Source organism: Gymnoscopelus microlampas (assembly GCF_963454915.1).
Source record: "Gymnoscopelus microlampas genome assembly, chromosome: 9".
Lineage (NCBI taxonomy): Eukaryota > Metazoa > Chordata > Actinopteri > Myctophiformes > Myctophidae > Gymnoscopelus > Gymnoscopelus microlampas.
Window position 1 is genome coordinate 29,456,090 of NC_139946.1, and position 24,039 is coordinate 29,480,128.

At 43.7% G+C, this 24,039-nt stretch overlaps 1 protein-coding gene across 1 annotated transcript; it reads right to left on the reverse strand.

Moving 5' to 3' along the window:
* Positions 1-275: 275 nt before the first annotated feature.
* Positions 276-12,715, reverse strand: LOC311051499 (glomulin-like; the record flags this gene model as incomplete). The annotated part of the gene is made up of 16 exons (XM_084066077.1): positions 276-371; positions 457-551; positions 1,235-1,370; positions 1,461-1,524; positions 1,920-2,029; positions 2,314-2,398; positions 2,498-2,571; positions 2,667-2,708; positions 3,040-3,129; positions 3,240-3,270; positions 3,381-3,434; positions 3,540-3,655; positions 3,794-3,884; positions 4,135-4,384; positions 10,454-10,514; positions 12,470-12,715. The coding sequence occupies 16 exons, from the start codon at positions 12,713-12,715 to the stop codon at positions 276-278; spliced, it is 1,641 nt and encodes a 546-aa protein (XP_083922203.1).
* Between the last annotated feature and the right edge of the window lie 11,324 nt (positions 12,716-24,039).

Below are 24,039 nucleotides of genomic sequence, written 5' to 3' on the forward strand. Positions count from 1 at the left end.
TCTATCGCTCGGTATTGCTTTCAGAAATGTCCCTGGACCAAACAGTGAATATTACAATACCCTGTACTCTACACAATCTCTGTGGTTCAGCTTGTATATCAGTGACATCATCCAGGGTACACTACTGTGGAACATTGTCAGTGTTGCTTTGTCATTATCAAGGGATGAAAATAAGTCAGTCATAGATTTTATTTGCTTTCACTCTCACAGCAGTGGTAACAGAACAAGTTGGAAAAACAACAGATTATGTTGATCTGCTCTTTAATTCTAACTACTTATTCTATGCTCTTCATGTTCTCCTCGGTTATCTCTTCAATGCGAAAGATAAGGCTCTCCATCAGGTCAAATGTGACCAAAGCACTCTGCAGTACCTGAAAAGTATGGGAGTTCTTTAAGCTTTCTTAATGCAGGTCTGAAAAACAGACAATTGGCAGCTGATAAGAATAGTTAGAGTACCTGGTGCTGGACTTCTGGGGACATATCAGACACCTTCTCATGTCTTATTGTTGCGCCTTTGAATGATTTGGTAGATCTAGCTGTAGCTCTGGCTTCTAGAAGAGAAGAAAATGAACAGTCCAGAATATGAATGCTTGCTCTGTGATTCTCAACCTTTTTACTTTCAAGGATTTGATATGCATTAGAGTTAGACCAGCACAGACTACCATTTGATACATTAATTTTATGTCTGGGATCCAATCTTCACTGTTAATTTCATTCTGAGAGGGTACAAATGGAACCAAATGGCTCATGGGTCCATTTGGTTCCATTTGTACACTCTTTATTACAGATTAGAAAGGGTCCATTTGGTTTCTAACCATTAATCATTTAGCCAGGGACCCCCTGGAACCCCCCCCCCCCCCCAAAGGACCCCTGGTGGTCTGCCAACCCCACATTGAGAACCACTGCTGTCACTGATAATAATAACAATTTTCCCCACTCCTTGACATGTTTTTCTTTTTTTTGTCACTGTGTACACACGTGAAATTTGCATTTACGCATCCTTTAACTACTAGGGCCATTCTACGTCGCTCAGGGAGCAATTAGGGGTTAAGAGCCTTGCTCATAGGACACACATCGACACATTGCTAGCCTGGCCTGGAATTGTACCTGGGACAACCAGGGCCTCTGGCTCCCCAGGCGGGCTCACTAACCACTCAGCTGTGGCCGCCCAATATCAATCTGTGTTAGGTTATCTGGTTTGTTTTTTTCATGTGGATTAGTGAATAATGCCTACCCTTAGCTTTCAGCTTTTGATCCTCCCGCAGTGCTCTTAACTCAGCTCCATAATAGGCTCTGGAGAGGCTGAGACAAACGCGCAGCATTTTTATGTATTCGTCTTTGATCCTGCACAGCTCTGTCCAGACACCTGTCTGAAAGCAGGAGGAATAAGCTGTCAGCGCGCTGCATTATCTGCATCAAGTGACAGATGACAAGATCTGTAGTGAATCACAATGACTCACATTTCTCTTCCATTCTTTGTCTCTGATTAAGAGATAGCGTAGCAGATTGAGACACTCCATTATCCTGGGTAGACAAGAGAGACAAGGGTATTGTTTAGTATTGGTTCCGCCTAAATGAGGAGCTGTTATCAGTCATATTAACAAGTGTACTGTCCATTGGATTTTACTATTTGGAAAATGCATGTATTTAAGATGTAATGAAGCCATTAGGCCTTTAAGTTTACTTGGTCTAAATTTGAATCTATCGCGTCTGTCAGTGACACCTGAGCCTCTGAGAAATTAGCTCCACGGTTCCTGAAATGTGAGCTTCATTGCAAAGTGGATCTGTACTGTTATCCATCTGCCTTGTCATGGCAATACCTTAATTATGACAATAGACTTGCTTTCAAATAAAGTAAGGCTAGTACAGAAACTACTGATCAGTTCTGTGCTTAAAAGGACGAGGACAATGTTTCTCACCTGTCCATGCCATGTAACAGGTCTGTTTCGGCACCTTGTGGTAGACACAGGACCAGCCCCAACAGAGGGAGGAACTCTGCTCCTAGAAACCAGTCATTGCCATGGCCTGGCTGCAGAGGAATTATCATAGAATTTACAGTCTTTAGTTGATGGACCTCCAATTTGGACAAGAGGTTCCCTGGGACAGCAACCTTTTTTCATTATAGTGCTGTTATTTTTATGTAATACTGCTCCAGGGATCCACAAGCAGTTGACTCAGTTATTCTGCAACTTAATTAGGCCTCTTGCTTGTTATAGCTTAATAGATGAATGGACAAATTGGCCCATACAGGCATAATATTATCCACATAGGATTTCACTCCAGTGTAAAGAAAAATGTAATGTGACATCTTACCTTCATGGAAAGTTCAATTTGATTCTTGATGTTCTTTATTATATAACCCTCTACCCCTGCATGGTGGCTGGTTTTTAACATGCACCTGCAAAAGAAAATCAACCATTTTGAACTAACTGGAGATGGATATATTCTAGTAGTTGACATTATGTTTTATTTTTTCTCATGTTCTTAGTATTCTTACCTGAAGAACTTGTACTTTGCCTCAACGTCCAATTTATTTATGAAGAGTTGAATAACTTGTAGTCCCTTTTCTCTCTAGGAAAACAGCCCTCAGGTATAAATCGATTGTTTGACAGTATGTCCATTGCAAAATAAGTAATTATTTATCATTAAATAGATGATATACTCACCAAATGTTGCATTGGACAGTCCGTGAGAATGTGGCGCAAATGCTGTCAAGTAAAGTTGTACACAAGTCTGACTTGATTTGTCAGCAATTGAAATGCTCTGCACTTGACTACGATCTTTGAAATGGCATTAAGATAACTCAAAGCAATGGCAGCCATGGCATTGTGGATTTTAAGAATTCAAGGTAGAACATTACAGAGTAATACAAACAACATTATAACAAAGTAATGACAACATTTACACAGTGTTCCTTATACTGTACACACATTATGTTATGTTTCCACAGTGTGTTTTGTTAGGGCATACTTCACCATGTGTTATTTCTAAATATATTTGAGACTATAAGAATGGGAACGCTATCATAACATGGCTCACCTGTGGGACACTGTAGAAGGTCTGTAATTCCAGTAGATCCACTGGAAGGCTGTTGTCTTGCACGCCCTCTAATGTTTTGGCATACAGTGCCTGAATACAATTATGAAACACATTTTAACACTTGAGGAGAATTGATTCAGCTGCAGGTTCAGGCTGATTTTTTATTTATTTTATTTTATAGAAAGTAATTTGTCTCTTACCAGGCCTTTTTGTGCACGTGATTCATCTTTTCTGTTTGACAAAAAGATAAATGAATGTTTGTGGTCTAGCTTCTATTTAAAAAAAAAAAAAATTGAATGTTGTACAAGCGCCATGCTCAGTGTCTAGTTTGTATGACTTACCTGCTGAGTAAGATATTTATGTATTCCATGTTGCACTGAAGAACAAACACAGGACTGGAACAGCAAAAAACAGTATGAACTCCTTGCAGTTGGATCGTTGTGTGATAAATGATTAACATTTTGTGAAAGTTTATCATCTACGTTTTAGTAAAGGTTTACCTGAACACTGCAGGAAAACTCTCTATGGTGATGAGTTCGACAAAGAGTAGGTAAGCCAAACAGGCCCTTGATTCTTTTGCCTCCTGACTCTGATCATTTTCCACCAGAATGCTTTTCTTCATAATATTGTTGTAAAATAGGAGATTTGGTAGAGGTCCTTGGATGACTGGCAGTGTGACCTAGGATCAGGAAATGTATAGTGTCTTTATGGCTGCCTTTACATAGATGCAATGTAAGAAATAGCTTTGTCTTACCACTATTACTGTTGCAAAGATCCATAAGGGGGATTTTATCCCTGGTTCTAGTTCGGCCTTAAGGAGAGGCTCCCTCAAGCTTTTCATGCAGCTGTAGGAAAAGAAAAAAAAACACATAAGCCCTATAAACTTCGACATAAAACAAATTGTTGAACTAGCTGATCTCTCTAGTCTCTACTACAAGCTCACCACACGTCACATCGTGACGTGTTGAGCTTTTCTAAATAATTTAACTGAATGTATATTCAAATTCTTCAACCCGACCAAATATGGAGATGGTAGATTTTTACGCGTTCTGAGTTAAATCCAAAAATCTGGATTTTTTTTTTTGTGAAACGCACAACTTAAGAAGTTCAGTCTTCAGGTCATGGTCGGCAGCAGTGATGGCACCGTTCGCCTCTTTCCTCTTCAGTTCCTCCACAAAGGGCTCCATAAACGCAGCCAAGATAGTGCAGCAGCGACACAGACCGTGTATATCATCTATCTCCTGCTGCAGGGTGTAAGGCACCGGTAGCCGGGACACCTGCTTCTGCAGGGCAGACAGAGCCAGGCCCAAAGAAGCTGCCCTCTCCTCGCCCATCCGAAGTACCACTTTTGGAGACAAGGGGACATCAAATGAGATTCTGTCACTTCCCAGCAGGGGGAGGCAAATAGCACTTTTTAGTAAATAAATATCATGCCATGTATGATCATTACATGGAAATTGCTGTTGATATAGGGGCGAATGTTTTAATGCAAGTGAGTGAGAGTTATAGCTGGTCATTATGTCATAAATAGGAGTTGTGGTGGTACCTGTTTGAATATGTGGAGCCAGGGCTATGATGGTATCAGCAATGACATCTGGATTAATGTCCTCCACTAGTTGAAGCAAAACACACTGGAGCTCTTTTGGGCAGCAAGTCTGGACAACAGGATCGACATTCATCAACTTTATAATGCCTACGGTCATTTATACTCCATCGTACAAGTGTATCACACGTCGTCACAGTGACCCATTGTGAGCTTGTAGATCGGCTATTTTCTACACGTGACACCGTTGTACGACAAAGTATCAGGCTTCAGTTAACATGTATTGCTGATGATGTGTCCTGTCATTATGATAATTGTCCTATTGTCACATTCGGTTTTACATACCTTGGCCAGGTGTGTAATGGCAGCCTCACAGTGACACGCACTCTTCTCATTTCTAACCACTTCATTTGTGAGGGTTGGCAAGAGAGCACAGCCCGTAGACTTAACAAATTCCTGAGTAAAAGAGAAATTCGATTGTCATTTTCAATTATTCATGTTCTCTGACATTTCAGACTCAAAGCATTATGGATGTTCTGAATTAAAATGTTACATAATGCTACCAAAGTGACGATATGTTCATAATATCTGTATGGCTTATTGTCATGTTCCTGAACATTAAAAACCCTATGCATGTAGCAGATGCAAAAACTGAAGGTTACATGTTTCTCTTTGGGTAGCTGGTTCTGGTTTCTAGTGTATGGAGACTTAGAGACAACACAAGTGAAAGGCTCATGCTTCTGAAAGTACATGAGCTTTAGAGTGGGAAGCATAGGGCGATGGGACAACCAAGGGCACTTAGAGGAGTTGACGTATCGAAGACGGTTATCAGTGGAGCGAGAAATCTGACTGCATATCTACTGCCTTCGCTCGCACACCTTCAGGGCGTGAGTGGTGACACGTACTGTATATTCTGCTAGTAGGGAGGCGAGTTACCGCTGTTCGCTGCAGTATCTCTTAACCCCATGAACCTATTGTTCGTATTCTGGGAATGTCATAATAGGCAAACATTTGGCGAAAATAAGTGAACATTTGGCAAAAAAACAGATAGACAGCAGATCTGATTGGCCATTTTCAACAAAAAGATGGGGTGCCCTGAAAGCAGGGCACAAAGCCTGGGACCCTGGTATTTACGTAGGGGTTAAGTGGTTATGTTGTTTTCACGAGGAGACTTGCAATTGCAATGCAGCTGGAGTTATTACTTCTGGGACACTAATATGTCTCCACACATGTTTGACCAGACCAGTCCTAACTGTGTTTTTGTCATTGTGATGTACTGTAGCGTTACCTGGTTTTTCTCATCCTGAAGGATTACTAGTAGTTGTGCGCTGCCATCGCGAGCGAGACAGGTTGTTATGAAATTATGGAATAGCTTATGGTCCTCTGGCTTCAAACCCCCCTCTGGATTATCACTCTAAGTAAAAGAAACAGGATACACTATAATTTAACTCTGAGAATTAATTTGTCACTGAGGTTTTTACTGTGTAGAATGCTTTTGTTAAGAATTGTTATGAGCAGTATTCATTTAGCATGATTTTCGGTTTGATATATATAAAAAAAATAATATATATATATATATGTGTGTGTGTGTGTGTGTGTGTGTGTGTGTGTGTGTGTGTGTGTGTGTGTGTGTGTGTGTGTGTGTGTGTGTGTGTGTGTGTATGTATGTGTATATATATACATATATATATGAAATATACAACGGGCTTTAAAATGTCCCATTTCATGCTAATATGCCAAGTCAAAGTAGTAACATCTCACAATCAGTTTCATTACAAAATATTAGACCAATATCAGTTTTTGCCAAGGCAGCATAGATGTGTTCCAAAAGTGGTCAAACATTTCCTTGTAAATGTATAGAGACAAACATAAGACAGTTAAACTTACAGGGTTGGTTATAAGGCATTATAAGTCATAGACATAATAAGCTGTTATAGTGACATTATAGTTGTATCATAATGTCATAATGAATACAAAAGGTAAAATGCTAGATGCCTGCTTTCTAATGTTACATTTGACAAATTCCTCTACATTTTTAACTTGTGTTCTGATTTGTACACTCATTAAAGCCACGTGAACGAGGTCTGTTAGCTTGACGACTTACCCATCTCTGAATTACATCATTCACCTGATGCACAGACATCCTCAGTCTCCTCTGATTCTACAGGCAGTGTTAAGTGTGTGGTCAATTTCAGCAGAATTTCAGTCCTAAATACACACAAAGAAATAAAACAGTCCCAGCGTCAGTAACCTGCCAAATATAAAGATCTTGTCAAGTCTCCAGGGAGAAGTGTGCTCACCATAAACCTCTTATCTCCCTTTGTGCTTGAGGCGTAATAGGATTAAACCAGGGCACTTCTATGGGCCATGTAGAACTGTCTGGAGTGTTCTAGCTCAATTCCCACCCCCCACCCCCAAATACAGTAGAAACATATACACTGGATTAAGCCCCCCAAAGTAGATATCCATTACACAAGAGGTAATTTAAAAAGTTTAACTTTTTTGTATATGATTTAATAAATATTCAGAGATATTGCAGTGGAGCCACCATGAAGCTCAAAATGGAAATTTGTACTGTAGCCTACATATGATTTTATCTGCTAGTAAATTGGTGAAAATAAGGTTGTCCCAAAGGATCTGTTGGTAGATCACTGCTATTATAAAGGCTGTTATAATAGACTCACTTTACCTGTAAATGCTTTAGCTTAGACAACATGCACAATACTAATAAAAGCTTTGACCGTTTGTTAGTCACCATGCTAGCTGAGCATCCCTGTCTTTTCACAACGTAATCAAATGGAGAAGCATGTCACACACACACAAAATGTGGGGATTAGGAATGCCTGTCCATGATTGCCCAATGTCACTATATTAGTCATCTATCTAATGACAAAAGGCTTCAAAGGGATGCTCCAGCCTTTCTCCCCAATGAACACGTGTGTGTAATATAATATTAGTACAATCACTGACTTCCTGCCCCAGCTAGACAGCCTGGGTAAAGGACCAGCTCAAGCCCTGATTTGAGATGAATGGGGTGAGGAGCGTGTTTGAACGGTAGGATTTAGCCAGCATCTGCTGGTTAGGTTTGCTCTCTTTATTACAGCGCGATGAAAGCCTTATACAAAAGCCACAAAGCAAATACAGATACACAGACTGGCGCTCACAACATGTTTGTCCCTGATTTCTGTTATTAATTGCTGGTTGATGAGGTTAGGTTTTGACAGTGGGACCTGGGTGAGGAGTATATGAGAGTATATGAAATTTGGGATCAATGCTTGTATTGTTTATGCCCTATTCTCAATTATGAATTACCAATGTAGGATTCGCAGGAGACAGATCACAGCCCAAATCACATGAGTTTAGAATGTTTAACTTTAATTTTATATCTGTAAGTAACTGATTATCAAAGTGTCACTGGGATCCACATTTTTGTTGTCCATTAATTTAGGACCAAAAATGTGAAAACACAATATTACATTCTTAGTTATTAAAGTTGTTTGTCATGAATCATTTCACAGCATCAAGTAGCCTTCTTTAGGGTCTTGACACATTGGTTAAGAAACACTGGTTTAAATATGACCAGTTGTTTTAATTAAAAGGTACAGCCGTTCAAACATTGTTATTCTATCTTTGTGCGCATGGACACAAAATAGTGAAGAATTAGTTGTTTTTAAACAGAAAACATTGGGATTGTAACAATTAATAAAATAGTGTAACCTCTTAGAATGGTATTGTAACTGCTTTTTTTTGTTTACCGCCATGCATTCAAATATTTATTCTTGTAGATCAAAATCTATGTACATTGTGAGATGGACATGGCGGGACAAATTAAATCTATAAAACTGTCATTTTTATGTGCCTGGTTCAGTGTTTTGCAGTGATCAGTGTCCAACTCAGGAGGGCACTGTTTTCATGATATTATAGCCTAGTCTGAGAGTGACTCCATGGTAGGTAGTGTACCAGATGATCAAACAGGCAGACAACATGAGTTAATACATTTTTATAAACATTTGATGGAATGTTTGAAAAGCCAAAAAAGTGAGAGAACCTTAATTCTTCTCACTGCTGCTCTTAAGGCATGAAGCCTAATAATGTCATGTCTTGTAAGACCAGTGCAGTGTGGGATTTTTCTTTCTGTTGTGTGTGTGCTTTTTTTTGTATGTATTGTGCTCATCCTATCCTACTTATTATAAATGATAGTCTTATTTTGGATGTGTGAATATTCCCCTTACTTAATAATATAATATATGTTTGATAGAACTGCTTTTTGACTTGTTTACCCAAAGTTTGCATATTAGACTCTGACAAAAACAAAAGGCACATAAATACAAGATATGTTAACTATGTGCATAGGTTTATAAAAACAACCACACAGTTTGAATGACATCCAATTATGAAATCTAATTAAGACTAGCTCAGAGTGGCCCTGTTAAATTAATGTTGCCTGATGTACTGTATCAGGTCAACTAAAGTTTCCATTTCCATGGCCTTGATTGATATATTGATGAGTAGTCATTTGACAGAGGTAGTTAGTGTATAATGGCTAATTTATGCTCCCTCATATGGTGGTGTCTTGTACCGGCAAATAGCAGATCTACAAGCTCACAAGGCACCGCATCCATAGTGAACTTGTAAATTGGCTATTTTCAGCGCACAACACTCGTCCACTTAACAGCATTATAGTTTATTATACCTTTACCTTGTCCAATCATGGCAGCTCTGCTTCAGGCATTCGGGGAGCTGTCTGTCGCTTACAGGCATATCTCAGGTCACTGCTATCGCATGTCCATTTATATTTAATTTGCTGGACTACAAGAAAACAATTGTGTAACCCCATCCCCTCATGGATTCACGACTCTTTAGTTTGTGCTTCAAGGTGTGTGGAGGCTGCACTGTGGTCAAACAGGATCTCAAAATATGTGTTAAAACAGGTATTAGAAGCATGGATTTAAAAAAATATTCTTTTACTTTATTGATCTTCATATTTTCAGAAATGGATTTGAATTCATGAGTTGTTGGGGCTGTATAGTTTTGTCCTATTACTGTAAACCGACTGAACAAGAACTCAATTATAGCCTACACATAAAATAATATTTTGTGGAAAGAGTGTGTGAGGAAAAGCTTGATCCTGAATCTTATTTCATGTTCGATAGTGAAGTGCTAGTATACTCTACAATATTTACGTACCCTATGTAGCTAGCAGTATGAGAACTATATGAAGCCTGCATGTTTCTCTCCCATATTTCCTTGGTGACCATAGGCTTTTAGAGATCATAATGTTCTGAGTGAACTATTTACCCAGTCGGGGCCTCCCAGGGGGCCTTCAAAGAGTGCCACTGCAACCTCTCCTGTCTGCCAAAACCCTCTTTGGGCCCCTCCTGTGCTTGTCAGGAAAAAGCGCCGTGTTTAGGGCCTCCCCCGCCGGGCCCAGTTCATTCTGAGTTGGACTGATGCATTTGATTTCAAACAAGGATATTTTTCATCCAGAATCTGATTGCTGCCTTTGCTCTCTGATCCAGGTGACCCTCAAGAATTCTGCAGCAAGTGAGCGCAGGATTACAGGTTTCCTCCAGCCCTGGTTGAAAGATGCAGATGTCAGCATTGTCAGAGTAATGTGGGGCTTAGTCAGTTTGTTCTGTGTGATTTGTTCAGTGCAAAACCAATGCTGGTGTGGATGTTAGGAGTAGAACAAAAATTCAAAGGAGGAAGAAGTACCCCAAGTGAGCTAAGAGCTAATGGAGTGGCTGTTCTCACAAGGGAGAATATTTGTAAAAGCTTTGCTCCCCGTGGCAAACAATTGACGGGAGGGGCTCTGACGGTGGGGTCTGAGTGTTTTTGGAGAACACGTGACGTGTGTGTGTACTCTGTCACCTGGATGTTGTCCGGGCCGGCCCTTGTTCACATCTTTCAACATGGGGTAAAGGCTCTTCATCTGCCGGTGTAGCATGAGTAAAAAGCTCCCAAGGTGAGACAAAGGGCCCGAGACCAGACACCGCAGTCTGTCCTGCATCTGTCTGGTAGCGGATGACGCTTGGGGTGGGGGGGGGAGTGCCCCTGCAAATCCATACCACCTTCGACCAGCACCGTACCTTCGCCTATGCCGGAGCCTGCTCACCATTTTGTACGTTGCCATTTAATGACAATTACCAGTGTCAAGTTGTTCCCAATCAATACACAGAGCGCACACACCCTGGTCGACACAGATAACGTCTGCATGTCTGCTGTTTCTCCGGGCTGTGGTGACTGACACCCTGTCTGACTCTGATCAATAAAGCACTGTGCGCTCACGGGCACTCTGCTGCCGCGCACACAGACCCAGTAAACACCCCCTCACCCTCCCCGGCTGTGGGGCCAAGACCGGCCCGGCAACTCCCCAAGGTGGACTAATCGCAGATGTTTCATGTGAACTGGCTGTCAAAGCAATTTTGTCATCCCCTCTCGGGTTGGTGTTTGGAGATGCTGACACACCGTGTTTGGGGTACCAATGTCTTGTTTAAAGTGATGGAGGCTTTTAAGCCTCTTTTTTCTCTCCCCTTATGTTTTCAAAACTCCCTTTATCCGTTTAACTGTTTGCTCGAGTGTTAAGAATTGTGTTTCACCTGCCACGTGCGCTCACCACTCCCTGCCAGGTCAACTGATCACCCCTGAATTGGAGATACTTTGTATTCACTTGCCCAGGAATCATTTCTTTGGCTGCTGGTCAAATTGTTGTTTCTAGGGGAACTCCTATTTTTTGGTTTATTTATTTTAGCCTAACCAATATAAAGGTCGGCCGATTTTATCGGTCAATATTGGGCACAGGCCTGTCACAGATATATCGGTATTGGCATATATGTTGTCCAATATGCAAACTTAGTTTGACAAGACATAATGCAGCAAAAGATGCATGTGGTAGAAATGTGTGTGTGTGTGTGTGTGTGTGTGTGTGTGTGTGTGTGTGTGTGTGTGTGTGTGTGTGTGTGTGTGTGTGTGTGTGTGTCTATATATATTATTGTTTCACTGCACTCGTGTGATTTTGGGCATTACACTTTATTGTTAAGCTGTAAAGTATCATGCTTCCATTACATATCTGTCACAACAGTTTGATAACTATATTTGAGGGATCATTGCAAAGAAATGATCATCTTCTCCCTAATATCAGTATAGACATCCCCCCTCTCTCTCTATGTTGACATCTTCCATGTTTGGTCTGTTTGGTTTGGTTTTAATTGTTTTATTGTATTGGAGCTTTTCACATGTATGTACCTAAACAGTGCATCTAAGTGACAATATAGTGAATCTGAATCTGATCTCTAGGCACAAGCAGCTATAATCAATGCTTCTCAGAGGTGGCCTTATCAATGCATGTGCTGTGAATGTCCCATTCAGAGTGAAGGTACAGCTCTGAGTTTGAAGTGGACCAGATCAGATTCTCCTCATGATCATGAATGTTTCAGAGGGCGCCAGAGGGGGACTGGGAGAGTCTCAGCCGCACTGCCTGGATCCATTTCCTTTTTAACCATGGCTCCGTCGTTTTGGATCAGACCTACACTCAAAGCCATGGAAACGTTGGGCCGTCTAGAGATATGGGGAAAAGATAACAGAGGTGCTCGGTTACCGTTAGGTGAATGTTTTCACGACAGGCGCACTAGTTGATCAGCTCCATCCCAATTGAAATAATGGAACCACAGGATTCACCTTGAATGAAATGTTAAACACAGCTACACATTATGCCTGTTCTCACTCTCTCACTATACACACACACACAAAGTACAAAATTATGTATATACCCTATACAGTATATACATATTTATTTTTTCAAACAAACATAAAAATGCAACAAAATGTAGAGTAACAAATGGTTGGTCATCTGTACATTCAGGATCAGTAACCTTATTGTGAGCTTACAAACACAATCCACTCTTTCTCTTTGTATGTCTGTCTTTCTCTCTCCCTGTGCTGTTCCTGCAGCCAGGCACCAGCAGAGACCTCTGGGGCTGGTGAAGTACTTCCCATCTCTTCTCTCCCGTTTGTGATCTCTATGCCGGCATTAGCCAGTTTTGATCCTGCTGTAGTCTGACACATGACCACATGGCCCCCTGAATGGGCATTAGCACAGGCTTCAACAAACCTTACATCTGTGCCTCCCAGCATCGCCACCGCTCAAATCACTCATTAAATCAGAACACAAAAAGTAACTTTACTTGAATGCCTCGGCATAAATATTTTATCATGGCTGAGAATAAATCTTTGTCGTTTTGTTCTCTCTCCCCTGGCTGTGGCACCACTTATAAATCCTCTGCTGACTTGTGCCTCTCTCTCTCTCTCTCTCTCTCTCTCTCTCTCTCTCTCTCTCTCTCTCTCTCTCTCTCTCTCCCCCCCCCCCCCTATTTAGATACAAGTGCACGCTTGGCTTGGTCATTTGTGAAATGGATCTTATGAATTTTTCAGAGAGATTCATAGCTGCAATCAGGCTCGGTTCAGGGTAGGACTGTATCAGAAAGCAACATCTCTGGGTTGTGTGGACTCTCTCAAATCATGTGCCATTTGATAAGATAGGAAGAGCAAGGATTTGGCTTTTCCCAACAGATACGTAAACTTTTAAATATTTGCTGGCACAGCGCACAGTAAAGTCCTGAGTGTTTATTTGACTCCAGTCTTCAAGTCCATTTGTACACTCTCAGAGTGTACAACATTTACAATCTGTGACCCTTCTTAGCCACCTGTAGACTTGCTTTATGCTTGGTTTGATTAAAGGAGCACTTCACCCATTTTCAACCTTATCTTTATCTACTCACTCTGCGTCTCATTGGTGGGCTATGGACAGTTAAGAAACCTGCCCACCAATGACATCATCGAAGGGGATTCCAAGCAATTAGGAACTATAGCCGTTGTCTTCCTGTAGAGTTTGCATACTGAAATAGAAGCTTGCATTAATGGAACATTTTAATCTTGTTTTGAGATGATCATCGGTAGGTAGGTTTCTGAACTGTCCAGCCCTTCTCCGAGACACAGAGAGAGTAGACATAAATGGTACTGTAATAACAGCATAGGCCATAAGAATGTATTGCTCAGTTGTCTGTCAGAAGCTGAAACCTACAGTATAACTTCCCTAATATTGGTGATCTAATTTCTGTTCTGTTCTGGTGGCAGGAGTGGCAAACTGGAAGTCTTCATTCTTTCTAAAACGGTTATGTTACACAGATGAATGCATTTATCTTGCAATTACCTAGACAGCTGCATTTATGCTGAATAATATAAGTTTGGAGGCAACGAGGAGGACAAAGTGGACTCATTAATTTAACATTTGTGTGTTAATTGTACAGTAAACAAGGGGTTGGTGAACCCTCTTACTTAACATTCACAAGTGTCTAACTAACTCCTGTAAAAGCTTGTATATGTCAGCAGTTTCAGCTCTTCTCTAAAAGGCTTTAAAGCTCTAGTCCTTGTCACTGTGATTCTCTCAGGATTTCCCTTTTCCTATGTCATCTCCGCCCCCAAAAGAGAATACATTGTTATCGAGCCTTTTAACCAAGGTAGATCCTTTTAATGTCACACTCGGGATTCACTTGTTATCAGACACAACCATAGATAAAGATGCAACATGGCAGGTGGGTACTGTAACAGCATGAAAAAAGGATTAGAAATGAAGAAAAAGCTTTTCCCCCCCACATGTACAGACAGTACAGTACAGTATAAGGTACAGAATATGAGCCTGTCTTACACACAAAAAAAACTGTGCAAAGTTACAGTGCATAGGCCGCACATGGAGGAATCTGTGTCATGGCTGCATGGGCCCTAACTGAGCATTGGAACACCCTCTTTGTTCCTGAGTGACAGCTCACATCCAAATTGTCTAGTGATATGTAATGCTAAATGAACCGGGTAAACATGTCTTTAAATGAGAAGACCACCTCTTACAACCCCCAATCCCTTCTAACCCCGGCTCTCCCTTCGTCCCTTTCATCAGACTGGCAGGCTTCCCCTCCCCTGAACACACGCTGTTCAGGGTCCCCCCAAGACCCTTGGAGCACAGCACGGCTAATGGAAAGCTTTCAAGGCGGCCGGGGGAAGAAAAAAAAATGTCGGCTCTCATTTGGCCACTACCATTCTCTGGTGTCACTGGTGTGTGTGTGTGTGTGTGTGTGTGTGTGTGTGTGTGTGTGTGTGTGTGTGTGTGTGTGTGTGTGTGTGTGTGTGTGTGTGTGTGTGTGTGCGCGTGTGTGTGTGTGGTCGTTATTGAGGGTTCAACCTGGGTTAAGAAAAAACTGAAAGACTTCCTCATGGGCGTAATAACACACTTACACACACAAACACCTCAGTCCCTCCACAGCTCTTCTGGATCGAAAGATAGTCTGCTGGTAGACAAGGGACATGCCATAATAAAGTGCCCTGACCCTAACAAGGGCCTTTCTTGGAACAAAAGTCTTTATGTTTTTGGAAAATATTTGGACATTTTTGTCCAAAATAGGGACATGAAAAGTACTGTCATGACTCTACTAAATGAGAACCAATAGATTAATAATGACATTCGCTGTGTCTCTGAAACAGTGTTCAAAGGAGTTGAATACCGGTATGTTATGTATTACTGCAGTTTTTATTAGAGGCCTACTAGTAAGTTATTTTTGTTTATGTTGACAGTTAGATGTTGGATTGTTTGTGCCTGAATGTCGCCCTTTTGTCTGCTATTCTTTAGTCCTTTTCCCTTGCTTTATTTTGCATGAAAAACGTATTGAAGGTGTTCATTTAAATGCTTGCCAGAGGGTGAAGAGTAGCGTGTGTCTGTGTCTACTGTAAGTTTAACGGTAAATTAGCGAGTGTTGTGCTGAATTTGTAGGTCTTACGCCCGTTCAGAATGTGGGAAGGCATGGCGGACTCCCCATTGGCTTAAAGGACAGCCAATGAGGAGAAGGTCACAAAAAAGTCCCGAGAAAATCACTACTAGCTCAGAGACTGAATATAGACCAGCTTGCTCCACAAGCTGGTAAAAAGAGTATACCGTGAATCATAGAGTCAATGGACTAAACATGACAGACCACGGCATGGTCCTTTAAAAACATATAGTATAGTACTCTTTTAATGCTAGTGCACTTTTTTAATGCTGTGTAAAACTGTTAAAAAGTAAAGCTATTAAATACATGAGCGTAAAATGAGTACTGTGAAAGTCAGCTATGTGAGCGCATCCAGGAACAGCCTGGAGTTGGCCAGGACCCTCTGGTACGTCCTGAAACAAGCGTGTCAGCCTGACATGGCCAACTCTCCCACACAGCGTGTTCAGCCTGTCAGCTGCCTGCCTTGCTGGTATCTCTTGTTATTATTTTTCTCTCATTCTCCTGCCTTTTCTTTCCAGGATCATGAATAATTTGTGTCTATGCCTTGCTGCTTGATGACAGCTGTGCAGTTGGCTTGCAGTCTATTTTTCAGATCAGGTGAATAATGAATAAGCCTTTGCAAACAAAAGAGCTGCGTCCTGCGTGAGCCCTGCCTCTCTCTCTCTCTCTCTGTCTGTCCCACCACAGGGCATGTCAACCTGTGGGGGAGGGGCCAGGTGTGGAGGAAAGTTTATCACCCTTTACCTTTATCTCTCTCCATTTCTCTTTCTCCCTCACTCTTGAGTCTTCTCCTGCATTGTTATTTCCATCACTGATTGCTGATCACTGCAGATTTTTCCCAGCTTGCTGAGGAGCCTGCCCTGCTCCAGCCCCCAGTTCTCGGTCTCTGTAGGCCTACAAACCTGTTCAACTAGAGCAAAATGTGCTGATCAGAGCGTGACAGTGAAAACCACGCTATTATTACAGTATACACTGTGGCAATCAGAAAGCCTCAGGCCATAATCACAATAGTTCTCTCTTTGTGAGGATTTTCTCACCATCAGTTTTACAGTTTGTACTTGGCATTGACCAGATGTTGCTGATCACAGTAACAGCCACAGTGGCTTGCATGTGTGTGATATTTTTTTTTATACATGTTGCAGTTTTGCTCTGTGGCAGTTTAGTCGCATGTGTGACAGTTGTGAATCAGTTCCTCTTGACACGTGGTCTGTTTTTAAAAAGGGGTTGTTTCTTTATGCCAGTTACTTACTGACAAATGAGACTTGTTTGTGGTCTCTGAAGTCTCGGTTGGAGAATTAATCACGTAAGCCCTATTTTATACTTGGTCGTAAGATGGTGTCATGGCAAATTAGCCAGTCCACAACATGTTGCACCGCGATGCACCTACAAGCTCACAACATGTTTAGTTGTGAGCTTGTAGATTAGCTATTTACGCTATTTTGGAAGATTTGCTAATAGGGATACCCGGTTTAACCTAATTTATATGCCAACAATTACCAGTAGCTGTACAACATAGACAAAGGTCTACCTGCAACAAGATACAGTAGGTTCAAAATAGCACAGTACGTGTCTCATAGCAGCTACCCTGCATGTGCTATATCATGAAGCAGTAATAAAAACACGAGTGCTTGAATATTTTCAAAGTTGGTGGCGATAAAGAAGTGCTACAAACATTTTGAGAAGTCTGTTCTTTATTTTCACACCTTGATGAATGACTTAATTGGTTGCAGACCAACAGAGTCTGGGAGCTCATTGAGGTCACGTGTTAACTTAAGACCTCTACACACTGTACGATATTTAACCCGATTTCACTACTATATATGTAAATATATGGCAAGTATATGACACATTTATGACTCTTATATGCCACAGTCAGCAGGTTCATAAATGTGCATATGTAGACGAGTAGAATGCCTACATAGCTCATATATACCTCGTTTCATTTGCAAGGGATTAGCATATAACGTTTGGAGATGCACAGAATGTCTTCAAAAACCAAAATATTCTGTCTGTAAAATGTATCTTTTATAACTGATGCGTAACTTGAAATTAATAATGAAGCGTCCAAAACCACTAAACCCAGGACACCTAACTTTATAATTGCACAACTCAGACCACTGTGTGAAGAAATATTAATGTGTGTGTGTGTGTGTGTGTGTGTGTGTGTGTGTGTGTGTGTGTGTGTGTGTGTGTGTGTGTGTGTGTGTGTGTGTGTGTGTGTGTGTGTGTGTGTGTGTGTGTGTGTGTGTGTGTGTGTGTGTGTGTGTGTGTGTGTGTTCACCTGTGCATGTCTGCTTCAGGCTCAAGACGCAGACCTAGATTTGAGCCTCAGACTGCAGTGCTCTGATTACTGAAGCCACTCAAATTGATTGAGCCGTATTCTATTCATATTTGATATGCCTGGGGGCAGTGGGGTAAAGCTTTAAAAACCCATGCACCCATGTCCTGGGTCCCTGGGAGGAAATCTGGTCATCCTAATGGCTCATTTGAAAACTCAAAGAGTCTCTCAGAGATTTGGTTAGAAGAGCTTCTCTCACAGAGAACCATACAGCTTAACCACTTTCACACTGGCATCATTATTTTGGGCATGCCATTATTTGTAAAGATTTTCAAAAATGTTCAAAGATACACAATCTCACAATGTGTCACGATGCAATGCGTTGTGAGCTTGTAGATGGGCTATTTTTGAAGGTTTTTGAATTGGACTATTAAGTGGTTAAGAAGGTTGTTAATGTTTGTATTAACAGAGGTTTTGTGGTATTTTCTGTAAATCTGAAGCAGGTTTTAGTTGAGTAACATGCACTTTTAAGTTTTTCTGGTTTGTTTTGTAATTTGTTGAACTGTATATAGTATCATTCAATTGACCTTAATTGAACAATACCATAGTGACATGAGTCTTGTCCACTTCCTCAGAGGGATACACAGGGATTGTGTGTGGTGGTCACATGTTATCGGTAAGTGGATGTAATTAGGTTAATTGAGAACATGTGGTGATACTGAGCTCAGAAATCCACTTTGATCGTTTGTTTGTTTGTTTGTTTGTTTGTTTCTCCTGTTTCCCCTGGCATTGTCAGTAAGTCAATATTTAGTTAAACACCTTAGTAATTCAGTGATCATATTTGGATTTGCTTCCCAGCTGAGATCGCATCCACCAACCTGCGACCAGACCTGGTTCTGTGGTCAGCCTCGCTCAAGCTCGTTTTCATCATCGAACTCACTGTGCCCTGGGAGGGTGCAGTGGAGGAGGCCTACGAGCGGAAGATGCTGAGGTACGCCGATCTCGCAGCAGATGCTCAACAACAAGGCTGGAAAGCGAAGGTCTGCCCAGTGGAAGTAGGTTGCAGAGGGTTCGTAGCTACCTCAACATCTAGGCTACTCAGGGAGATGGGAGTACGAGGGAAGGCCCACCGGCAGGCGGTCAAGGACCTCTCCAGGGCTGCTGAAAAGGGGAGTCAGTGGCTGTGGATAAGGAAAAAGGACCCCACATGGGCCTTCAGATGAGTCGGTGACATCTAGTAGGGAGTGAACCTGGGACGCTGGGATTCACTGCTGAACCCTCTGGAGGTGTCGTGGGCTTGTAAGCGAAACATCCAAGAAGGAGGGCCTGCCCACCTGATGACCCAAACGGTGTCACCGCTCATCTGAAAACCCACAGTGTCTCATCGGTGCTTCGATTACCAACATCAATCCTACACAACAGGTATGCGGTCAGGCGCAAGCTTGGCTCAGGGAGGAGGACGCCCCTGCCATGCAGAGTCCACTGCACTTTGGATTATAACATCATTCCTGTGTTTCATGAAACTGATCATCTGGCGAACCAGTGACTGCTGTGAAAGCGCAGCTGGCGACAAGGGGAAGACCTTGCGACGGCATGGAGAGACAGCTGGCAGGAGGGAATAGACCCCAACGGGGCCGCCATGGGCTAGCTACCCGTGGCGGCGGGGTTCAGCACGAGTAGTGTATGAGTCCCACCCAAAATTGGCTACGAAAAGTTCTAAGAAGAAAACACCCCTTGAGCCTGCGAGAGCGGGGGCGGAAGATGGCTCGTCGGCAGACAACCCGGTAACGAACACAGGAACGGAAAAGACTACGAGATTGATGACCAGTATAACGAACACAGGAACGGAAAAGACCACGAGATTGAAGACCAGTATACCCGAGGCTTCGACAGCTAAAGCAGGACACACGCTCCAGAACTGCATATGTGGCTGGACAAAGGTTACCTCCACCCATGGCCTGAAGATACACCAGGGCAAGAAAGGGTGCCTAAAGAAGGGTCAACAGGGAAGTCGCATCGACAGCTACTTTTTGAGAAGCAGGTCGAGTCAGTCGACTGAAGTTCAGCAGCAGGACACACACCACAGTCTGCAGGACATCAACACCCCTGCCCCAGAGGAGGAGGAGGAAGGCACAGGAGAACAACCTGAATCCAATACATCACGACCACCGGCAGAGGAGAAGATCCAGGGGCGAAGGCCATTAGTAAAGTGGCCAAAGTCCTGCGACAAGACGCTGTGGAAGGAGGTTAACACTGATCTCTGCAACATCCTAGAAGGGATCAAAGGGACCACCATGAAGAAGTTGGAGAGAATGGGCAACCTGATCTATGCCTATGGAGCGGAGCGGTTTGGAGTGGCCGAAAGCAAACAATCTACTCCGTCAATTCCCACCAAGTCCAGAAGGCAGACAGAAATAGACCGACTTGTCAAGGAGAGAAGGCAGCTGAAGAAGCAATGGAGGAAGGCCACAGAGGAGGAGAAGGAAGGAATAAACGTGCTGCAGGAAGAGATTCAGAGCAGGCTTGCAACACTGAGGAGGGCTGAAAACCTCCTGAAGAAGCGCAGAAGGAAGGAGCATACAAGAACACGCTTCTACAAAGATCCTTTCAAATTTGTGAAGAGTCTCTTCACAAAAGAGAAGAGCGGAAGTCTCTCAGTGTCAAAGGCCACTCTGGAAGAACATCTGAAAAAGTCCTGCACAGATGACCGACACCAGGAAGAGGTTTCACTCCCATCTGACATGCCACCAGTTAATCCACCAGAGCACGAACTAGATATTAGTCCACCCAGATGGAGCGAAGTAGACAAAACCGTGCACAGAGCAAGGGCCGCATCAGCTCCAGGTCCCAACGGAGTTCCATACAGGCTCTACAAAAATGCACCGGATGTCCTGCGATTCCTCTGGAAGCTGATGAAAGTCGTGTGGCAGAAGAAGGAGATACCAACATCCTGGCGGAGAGCCGGAGGGATCCTGATCCCCAAGGAAAAGGACTCCTCAGAAATCGGCCAGTTCCGCCAGATCAGCCTTCTAAATGTCGAGGGAAAAATCTTCTTCAGTGTGGTCGCGCACAGACTGGCAGGATACCTACAGAGAAACAACCTGATTGACACGTCAATCCAGAAAGCAGGTATCTCAGGCTTCTCAGGGTGTGTGGAACACGCCAGTGTGATCTGGCATCAGATCCAGGTCGCCAAGAGGGAGAAAACAGATCTCCACGTGGTGTTCCTGGATCTCGCCAACGCTTTTGGCTCAGTTCCTCACAACCTCCTGTGGACAGCCTTCAACTACTTCAGGGTTCCACCAGCTCTCACATCACTTGTCAAGGCCTACTTCCAGGATGTCCAGCTCTGTGTGACAACAACAGAGTTTACTACATCATGGCAGCATCTGGAAGTGGGAATCATGGCCGGCTGCACCATCTCCCCACTAGCCTTCACCCTGGCCATGGAGGTCATCATCAGGGCCTCTCGATGGGTGGTTGGAGGACAGCGAATAAAACCTGGGCTGAGGCTGCCGCCAATTAGAGCCTACATGGACGACCTCACAACACTCACCATGACCAAGGCTTGCACTGTACGGCTACTGGGAAAGCTCCAGGAAAACATTGAGCTGGCTCGCATGAAGATCAAGCCGTCCAAGTCCAGAAGCATCTCCATTGTCAAGGGGAAGCTGGTAGACCACCGCTTCCACATTGGCGAGGAACCCATTCCAACGGTCACCGAGAAGCCTGTGAAAAGCCTAGGTCGCTGGTATGACGCCTCCCTCAAAGACAAAGAGCAAGTAGAGCAGCTCAGGAAGGAGGTAGCCAACGGCCTGGAAAACATCGATAAAACCCTGCTTCCTGGCAAGCTGAAACTCTGGTGCATGCAGTACGGACTACTTCCTCGTCTCCTGTGGCCACTAACACTCTATGAAGTCCCGCTCTCAAAGGTGGAAAAGCTGGAGAGACTGGTCAACTCATATGTAAGGAAGTGGCTCGGCCTTCCCAGGTGCCTCAGCAGCATTGGGCTCTACGGAAAAGGGATGTTACACCTACCCATTTCCAGTCTGGCAGAGGAGTACAAGTGCGCCAAAGTGAGACTGGAGATGATGCTCCTGGATTCGAATGATCCATTTGTAGCCCAAGCTGCCCCCATCCTGGCCACTGGAAGGAAGTGGACCCCATTGGTTGCAACTGAGCAGGCAAAGGCAGCACTCAGACACAGGGACATCGTGGGCCGAGTACAAGAGGGGAGGAGTGGTCTCGGCCTTGGGGCCAGTACACCGGCCTGGAGCAAGGCCAACCCATCTCAGAGACGCAAGCTGGTGGTCCAGGAGGTACGTCAGGAAGAGGAAGCAGGAAGGCGCGCAAAGGCTGTTGCGCAGGCAAAGCAAGGGCAGTGGATGGCATGGGAAGGAGTGGAGAAGAGGAAGATCTCCTGGAAAGATCTGTGGGAGATGGAGGCATTCAGGGCGAGCTTCACCATCAGGGCTGCCTACGACGTCTTACCTTCTCCTGCCAACCTAAGCCAGTGGTATGGCGAAGACCCCACGTGCCCTCTATGTCCAAGTCCAGCAACACTGAAGCACATCTTAGTGGGATGCAAGACCAGCCTCACCCAAGGTCGTTACACCTGGCGGCACAACCAGGTGCTAAAGTGTCTTGCAGCAGTGCTGGAAAGTCGCCGGACAAGCGTGAACTCCCTTCCTCCCCCGTCATCCCGTTGGCAGCCAACACCATTTGTTCGGGAGGGCAAGGGTAAAGCAAGCAGCACCACCGCAAAACCAGACACTGGGCAGCTTGGCAGAGCACGGGACTGGAAGATGCTGGCAGACCTGGACACAAAACTCTGCTTCCCAGCTGAGATCGCATCCACCAACCTGCGACCAGACCTGGTTCTGTGGTCAGCCTCGCTCAAGCTCGTTTTCATCATCGAACTCACTGTGCCCTGGGAGGGTGCAGTGGAGGAGGCCTACGAGCGGAAGATGCTGAGGTACGCCGATCTCGCAGCAGATGCTCAACAACAAGGCTGGAAAGCGAAGGTCTGCCCAGTGGAAGTAGGTTGCAGAGGGTTCGTAGCTACCTCAACATCTAGGCTACTCAGGGAGATGGGAGTACGAGGGAAGGCCCACCGGCAGGCGGTCAAGGACCTCTCCAGGGCTGCTGAAAAGGGGAGTCAGTGGCTGTGGATAAGGAAAAAGGACCCCACATGGGCCTTCAGATGAGTCGGTGACATCTAGTAGGGAGTGAACCTGGGACGCTGGGATTCACTGCTGAACCCTCTGGAGGTGTCGTGGGCTTGTAAGCGAAACATCCAAGAAGGAGGGCCTGCCCACCTGATGACCCAAACGGTGTCACCGCTCATCTGAAAACCCACAGTGTCTCATCGGTGCTTCGATTACCAACATCAATCCTACACAACAGGTATGCGGTCAGGCGCAAGCTTGGCTCAGGGAGGAGGACGCCCCTGCCATGCAGAGTCCACTGCACTTTGGATTATAACATCATTCCTGTGTTTCATGAAACTGGACTATGTAGGCCTACATTACACCTATACCTATAGGTAAGTTCCCCGGGTTGAACCCGGGGAACATAGAACTCAAGTAACTATGTTCCCCGTGTTCTATGTCCCCCGCTTACAATACTAAACCTAAACCCAACCCTAAGGTAAGTGGGGACTGCATGGGGAACATAGAACCCGGGAAACATAGGGATGACCCCATGCCCCAAAATAATGATGTATGCTTAAAGGGATAGATCACCCAAAAAAACATTTTTTTTTCTATTGATTAGTCACCCCATGGAGACTTGAATTCATGGATATTTTTTTTGTTTTTGTCGCATTCCTAAGCCAATAAGCAGCGGTTCCGGTAGGAGACACAAATTTGTGTCTCCTACCGGAACCACTGCCAGTCATCAAATTATTGCCTTAGGAATGCAACAAAAACTATTTTAAAAAGTCACCATGGGGTGACTAATCGACCGAAAAAAAATCATTTTGGGGGTGAACTATCCCTTTAACTTGGTTTACTGTAAATGTTATTAAAACTGCTATACGTAGTTTTGGTCATCTCAAACTAATAAATGAATAGCATGACAATAAAGGTTATGCATTTTAATGTCACTAAGGCAAAACATCTCTGTATTTGCGTTGAATAAAAGAGTAAATCTGGGTGCAGAGTAAAGATTGGTTTGGTTTTAAACAACCTAAATCTCAGTTGTGTCAAAATGAACCCAGTGGGTGTTATCTGTAGTCATTCTGTCAGGGGGAGAGGTGTTTGCTTTGGATTTCCATCTTTCTACCCACCACCTCTCCCTTCAACCTTAAATATAATCTCAAACATCATCTTAGTGTGAAAGGCCTGGTGGCGCAAGACGAAAGGGGA